The 7,098-nt window shown below is 62.1% G+C and overlaps 2 protein-coding genes across 2 annotated transcripts in view; both read left to right on the forward strand.

The window, feature by feature from the left end:
* Positions 1–179: 179 nt before the first annotated feature.
* Positions 180–5,152, forward strand: LOC113959515 (E3 ubiquitin-protein ligase TRIM7-like). The gene is made up of 7 exons (XM_027668588.1): positions 180–607; positions 1,898–1,984; positions 2,268–2,498; positions 2,804–2,826; positions 3,121–3,236; positions 3,486–3,518; positions 4,400–5,152. The coding sequence occupies exons 1-7, from the start codon at positions 200–202 to the stop codon at positions 4,909–4,911; spliced, it is 1,410 nt and encodes a 469-aa protein (XP_027524389.1). The 5' UTR covers positions 180–199; the 3' UTR covers positions 4,912–5,152.
* A 1,681-nt stretch (positions 5,153–6,833) lies between these two features.
* Positions 6,834–7,098, forward strand: part of CDC25A (cell division cycle 25A) — a 17,122-nt gene continuing 16,857 nt past the window's right edge. Inside the window, exon 1 of the mRNA XM_027668587.1 lies at positions 6,834–7,073. Coding sequence (XP_027524388.1) covers positions 6,922–7,073 — 152 coding nt within the window. The 5' untranslated portion in view covers positions 6,834–6,921. The remainder of the gene's footprint in view (positions 7,074–7,098) is intronic.

Raw genomic sequence — 7,098 nt, forward strand, 5'->3', positions numbered from 1 at the left:
ACACACACAGACACACAGACACACAGACACACAGACACAGACACACACACACACACACACACAGACACACACACACACAGACACACACACACACGCCCCCAGCCCGTTCCCGGCCCCGCAGCCCCGCCCGTCCCCGCCCCATCCCGCCCCGTTCCCCCCGGTCCCGCCCGGTGCCGGCACTTTCGGTTTCCCCTTTCCCATGGCTCGGGAGGTGCTGGCCCTGGGCGAGCAGCTGGCGGCCGAGTCCACCTGCGCGGTGTGCCTGGAGCTGTTCTCGCAGCCCGTGCTCACCGAGTGCGGGCACAGCTTCTGCGAGCGCTGCCTGCGGGCCGTGCTGGGGTGTCCGCCGGGCCCCGCCGCCTGCCCGCAGTGCCGGGCCGCGCTGTCGCCGGGCTCGCTGCGCCCCAACCGCTCGCTGGGGGCCGTGGCGGGGCTGGCGGGGGCCCTGGAGGAGGCGGCGCGGCGGCCCCGCTGCCCCGAGCACGGCGAGCCCCTGGCGCTGTTCTGCGAGCCCTGCGCGGCCCCGCTGTGCCCGCTCTGCATGGACGGGCCCGCGCACCGCCCGCACCGCGCCCGCGCCGCGGAGAGCGCTGCCCGGGAGATGAGGGTACGGGATGGGAGCGGGCTGGGAGCGGGCTGGGGATGGGCTGGGCACGGGCTGCCCGGGAGCTGCGGGTGCGAGCTGGGAGTGGGCTGGGGACCGGCCGGGAGCGGGCTGGAGACAGGCTGCCCGGGAGCTCTGGGAGCGGGCTGAGAACGGGCTGGACACGGGCTGGGGACGGGCTGCCCGGGAGCTGCGGGTAAAGGCTGTGGACGGGCTGGGGCTTTCACGGCTGCGGGTGGGGGGAGCAGGGCACACGTCGGGGTCCCCTCCGGGCATGGGCTGGGGTCCCATCCGGGCACACATCTGGGGTCCCTTCAGGGACAGGTTGGGGTCTGCTCTGGGCATGGGTTGGGGGCTCCCCTGGGCATGGACCTGGGTCTCCCCTGGGCACACATCTGGGTCCCTTCGAGGGACAGGCTGGGGTCCCCTCCAGGCCTGGATATGGGTCCCCCCCACACATAGGTGGGGTCCCTTCCAGGCAGGCATGTGGGATCCCTCCCAAACACAGGTCAGGGTCTCCTCTGAGCACAGACTGGGGTCCCCTCAGGGCACAGTCTGCTTCCCCTCCACACACAGGTTAGGGTGTCCAGCCACAGATTTGGGGCCTCATCCAGCTGCTGGCTGGGGTCCCTGTCTGGGTACAGGTTTGGGATCCCCATCTGGCCATGGGCTGGGGTCCCTTATCCCAACCTGCTGGGGCTGCTGGTTCTCCCGTGGCTCCCACTGCCCATTGCCTGCCCTCAGCCCTCCCAGGAGCGCAGGTCCCTCTCCTCCCACCTCTGTATCCCCACACAGTCCTTTGTACCCCATTCATCCCCAGCCAGGGTCTCTCCCCCAAAATGTGGGGTCCCAGCTCGCTGTGCTGCAGGGGATGGCTCGGAGGAGCACAAGGGATTTTTAATATTCCAGCAGATTTATGGAGTGTGTCTGAGACACACTCTACTGTCACTGCAAAACCTCTTCCCACAAATCCCGCTTCCAACACCGAAAGTTGTTTTTCCTAATTAAAAAAAAAAAAAAAATCAAAAAAACCCAAACCACAAACTCCAGGGTTTCCACATGAAGCTATTCCAGAAATGTTTCTGGCCAAAACAGCTGTGGATGAGGATCTCTGCAGCTTCACTTATGTGTGCCTGGAGAGGTGGGTGCTTCCTCCGAGCTCAAAACCCACCCCCAGTGACCCCACAGAGCAGGATTGTCCCCACAGGGGCTGTTTGGTGATGTCATCTCCCTCCTGCAAATATCACTCCAAAATTGCCAAATCCACCTTTGTTTTTTTCCTCCCCACCCCAGGAGACACTCCAGAGCAACCTGGTTTTTCTGCAAAAAGAAAAGGAAGAATTAAAGCCCAAAGGAGAGCCAAAAAGTGATGAGCTGCTGGTGTGTGTTCCCCTCCATGCCCTGCACCCGCCCACCCAACCCACCTTCCCCGGCCACGTCCCATCTTTCTCTCCATTTCCATGACAACGCACTTTTCTCTCTCCCTCTCTGTCCATCCCATATCTCCTCCTTGGGTCCATCAACATCTGGACTTGCCACCCCTCTCTCCGTTCTTCCAGCTTATCCTCTCCAAAACCTCTTCTCCCTTTCCATGTGACCTTGCCCCTCTCCCAAGGCAGCTGGAGTCTGGGATGGCTCACGGCCTCCACGTGATGCCTTGCAGCACACGGTGGCCTTGGAGGAAGAGAGGCTGCAGAACACCTTTGAGGAGCTGGAGAAGTTCCTGCAGGAGCAGAAGAAGGTCCTGCTGGCCCAGCTTGGCCCAGTGTCCCAGGAGCTCATCAAGAGTCGCTCCGAATACAACTCCCGTGTGGCAGAGAGGGAATCGCTGCTGGACGCGCTGATCGGGGACATCGAGAGGAAACGGGACCAGCCGGAGGTGGAATTCCTCATGGTGAGGCTGCACCACCCACCTGGGCCTGTGGCCCCGTGGTGAAGCTGGGGGACACCCCCCTGGCACCCTGCACATCCCGGTGCAGCCCAGAGCCTGGGAGTGGTGCCAGGCTGGGAGACAGTGTGGCTGGTGAGGGTCAGGGGCTGCAGCGTTCCCTGAGGGAAGGGGAGGGTTGGGATGAGGTGTGGAGTGACCCCCTCCCCGATCCCCATCACCCACCTCACACAACAACTGTCCCTCCCTGCCCCGGGCGCCGCGGTCCTTGTGGGCACTGCCAGAGCTCACCCGTGTGTTCTCTCTTCCAGGATGTTGGCAAAGTCCTGAGCAGGTACGAAACGGGCTCAGCATCACTCTTCCTTCCACACGGCTCTTCTGGGCAGAGGCTTGGGAATGCTGCAGGAGCCAGGGGGAGGGAGGTGGTTTGCCCTGCTGAGAGTTTGGGATTTGACATGGTGTTCCCAGGAACCAGAGGCCGTTGCTCCCCTCTTAAAGGCAGGGTTCCCGTGCTGGTAGCTGGGGCTCAGCCCCTGAGTTCTGTGGCTGGGGGGATTTGCCCAGTTTCCCTGCTGGGTGCTGGCTAGTGGCCAGGCTCAGAGGTCCTCTCCGTGTTGTTCCCCCTCAGCTGTGAGGCAGCCAAGGCCCCCATCCCAGAGGCGGTTTCCCCGGAGCTGCAGAGGACTGTTGAGACCCTCTCTGAGACGTGCCAGCTGGTCCTGGGCACAGTGGCCAAATTCAAAGGTAAAGCACTGCTGGCTCCGTGCTGTACTTCCCCTGGGCTTGGCTGGCAGCGGGAGATCCTCACTGCCTGGTGCCTCTGCTCTGGGGTCTGGGAGCAAAACAGGCCTGCTCCAGATGGGAACCATCTCCAAGACAGGCTTCACTGGAGCCTGGGGCTCTGAGAGCCCATGTCTGGCTTGCTGTCCTCATGGGGAGTGGGAAAGGTGCCACAGGAGGAGAAACTCATGCATCTTCCTTTCCTTCCTCCAGAGAACCTGCTGAGCAACATAGACAGGGAAAGGGGTGAGTTTCTGGAGCTGATGGGCACAAATGAGGGAGAAAAGCTTCCCAGGATGAGTATCCTCCTGTCCTTGGCACAGAGATAGGCTCACACCACAACATCTAAAGCCAATGTCTGTCTGGAACTGTGTCCTGTTGTTTTGACTAGGCCTCCTGTGAAATTCCTGATCTGTCCCTGTGCCAGGCAGTGCCACTGACACTGTCCTGCGACTCAGACCGAGGGCCAGGACAGCACGAGCTGTGTGGGGCTGTGACCAGTCGAGCAGAGGGGCTGCACGTGTTTCCAGCTGGCATTTACAAGTGCCCTCTCAGTTTTCGGGATGAGGGACTTGAGCACAGGACAGCTGTGCCTCAGTTCCCCCCACGCTGCAGTCCCCGGAGGAGTGGGTTTAGCAGAGGGCCCGGGGTGGTGACACTGCGTGGTGACACCTGTGTGGCCCTGTGGGATGGCCGCGGGATGGCAGCAGAACATCCCACATGGATGGGCGGCTCCAGCTCTGGAGGGAGGTTGCCTGGTTACTCGGCAGGGCAGGGTTGGGGGCTGGTTTTCCATTTGGTGAGCACTTGCCAGCCTTGTCACAGGAGCAGGGACTGGCCTGGCACCACTGCTGCCAGGATAACACCCACGGGATATCTGCTCCCCACTGCCAGCCTGGCTGTGGAGCCAGCAATACCCAGCAGACCTGGAAGCAGGTTTAGCAAAGTCCATTGAGTCCGTCCCCTGCATGTGGGGACACTGGCTCAGTCCCAGAGGGGAGGGCAGGGAGGGCCCTGTGCCCCCCGAGGGGGCTGCAGGAGTGCCCACTGTGCTCCCAGGAGCACGGGAGAAAGAGGTGCCACTTCTCAGCAGGCACAGACTGACCTTTCTCTCTGTCGTCCATTAGAGAAGGTGAGGCTGGACCCAGAGACAGCGAGTCCTTTCCTGCTCCTCTCTGCAGACCACAGAACCCTGCGCCTCGCAGAGGGATTCCAAAACCTCCCCGACACCCCCCAGAGATTCACGGACAGCCCCAGCGTGCTGGGCTCCCAGGGATTCACAGCTGGCAGGCATTACTGGGAGCTGGAGGTTGGGAAGGGGCACAGCTGGGCCGTGGGGGTGGCCCTGGAGTCCGTGCAGAGGAAGGACTCGCTCAGCATTGCCCTGGGCAAGATCTGGGCCCTGCGGCTGGACTGGGATGGCCAGTACACGGCGCTCCACGGGCTGCCCGCCCCGCTGGCACTGCAGGAAAAGCCCCGGAGAATCAGGGTCCACCTGGACTACGAAGGGGGCCAAGTGACCTTCTACAACACAGAGAACATGGTGCAGATCTTGCAGTTCAAGACCTCCTTCACCGAGAAGGTCTTCCCGTACTTTTGGCTCTGGTCAGCAGACACCTTCATCCGCCTGTGTGACTGATGGGGTCGGGTGCCTCCCACTGCCCTGCCGTGCCCTGGGCTGGCTGAGCAGGCAGGAAGCCTGGCAGTGACACAGCATCACGCTGAAAACTTGGCACAGCTCTGCCTGGGCTGGGTCTGCTCTGTGCATTGCTGCATCTCCTCCTTCTGAGTCCTCTGGAGCATTAAAGATGTGCTGTCCTGCCTGGGGGTGTCTGCATGCTGGTGTCCTGGCTAGATCCCGGGGTGGCAGTGTCCTACCTGTCCCTGTGGGCACTGAGGACACAGGAGTGATCAGCAGGGAGGCAGGGAAGGCTCTGATTGCCCATGTGGGTCTTTGGCAGCACTTCATGGCTTGTAGCATGGCTTGGTGTGGGGCGATGTGTTGTAGGGTGCAGCAACCCCACACCCAGGAAGTCAGGGTGGAGCCACGAGCTGATAGTAGTGGCTGAAAACCCCTGCAAAAACGGTTTCTAGAAAGGAAGATGTTCAGGGAGGGGGCAGGGCAGACTGGAGAGCTGGAGTGAGGGCACAGCCCGAGCCTCTCCAGGCTGGCAGAGCAGCAGGAGTGCGATAGGGATCTGTGAGATCCTGGGAGGGCAGGGCAGGAGCAAACACCACACTGTGTAACCCAGGAACTGGGAACATCGTGTGACTGGTGGGTGGCAGGGCCCCGGGCAGAGGAGTGGGATCCCCCCGATCCAACATGATCAGCTGGAGACAGCAGCCCCTGAATCCACCAGGGAGATCCGGCAGAGGATCTGCCAGGGACCAGACAGCAGGGATCTGCAAACCCTGAGCTGAGGAGAACCCACACAACCCGCTGGGGCCACTCTGTCCTGAGCACGTCACTGTATCACCACCTGTAAAGTGGGACTAGGGTGTTCTGGAGCTGGGATGGCTCCCCCCACACCTGCAGAGCCACGGAAGGAGCTCCCTCCTTCCCACGGCACAACCATCGCTGCCTCCACCCTGCTCCGTGGCTGTCGAGGGGGCAAACACGGCAGGGTTTTGCACTGGTGATGCGAGAAGGGCTCCTTGTTTCGCTGATACCCCGTTACCTGCTGAGTTTGTGCCCTTTTCCCCTCATTTTCCCCAGATTTCCCCCCTTCCCCTCAGTCCCACGGCAGGTGGAGGCAAGGCAAGGCAATGGGTCCTCTGAAAAACTCTGTGTGTGTGTGTGTCCATTTTTAAGGCAAACAGCAACACATGGGTAAACACCACACTCACTTGTGCCCTTTTTCCCTCATTTTTCCCTGTTTTCCCACCTCTTCCCCTCAGTCCCAGGGCAAGTCAAGGAAAGGCAAGGCAAGGCAATGGGTCTGCTGTAAAGCTGGGTGTGTGTCCATTTTTAAGGCAAATGACACTTTGGGTAAATGCCACACTTACTTTTGCCCTTTTTTCCCCTCATTTTTTTCCATATTTTCCCCCCTTCCCCTTAGTCTCAGGGCAGGTCAGGGCAGGTCAAGGCAGACCAAGGCAATGGTTCTGCTGTAAAGCTGGGTGCGTATCCACTTTTAAGGCAAATAGCAACGCTTTCGCCCTTTTTCCCTCGTTTTTCCCAGTTATCCCGCCCCTTCCCCTCCCGTGCCCGGCCGAAAGGAGGCAGCCGCAAACATGGCGGCAAAGCGGCGCCTCGGCCAGGCTGAGGACTACATTTCCCAGCACGCAACGCGCAGGGCAAACACGCTTTCCTCCCTTTGGGAATGCCGGGAAATGTAGTCCTCCCTCCACCTCAGCTCCCTCGCCCTTCCATTGGCCCGCAGGCACGTCGATCACGGGCGGTGGGCGGGGCCCGGCCCCTGCGCGGCCGTTCCTACTGGTGGGAGCGCGCGCGGTGGGAGGGGGGGTTTGAAAAAAAACAACCCGCCCCCCGTCGCGCGCCGCGCGCTGATTGGCCGAGCCGCCGTTTGGCGCCAGCTTCGGAGAGGCCGACGGGTACCGGCTGGGGCCAAAGCGCCTCGGCGGCCGCGCTGACGGGAGCGCTTCGCTGTCCTCTGCCCTGCCCGGTCCCGTTCCCGGTCCCGCTCCTATGGATCTCGCACCCGCCGCTCTCCGCCGCCGCCGCCTCTCGCTCGCCTCGTCGGCGTCCCCCGCCTCGCCCGCCGTGGTCAAGGCGCTCTTCCAGGACGAGCTTTCGCCCGTCTCCGACCTCCGCCTCAGCATGGAGCAGCTTGGGCGCGGGTGAGTCGGGGCAGGGGGGGGGCCC

Source organism: Corapipo altera, unplaced genomic scaffold (assembly GCF_003945725.1).
Source record: "Corapipo altera isolate COAL_440 unplaced genomic scaffold, ASM394572v1 257, whole genome shotgun sequence".
NCBI lineage: Eukaryota > Metazoa > Chordata > Aves > Passeriformes > Pipridae > Corapipo > Corapipo altera.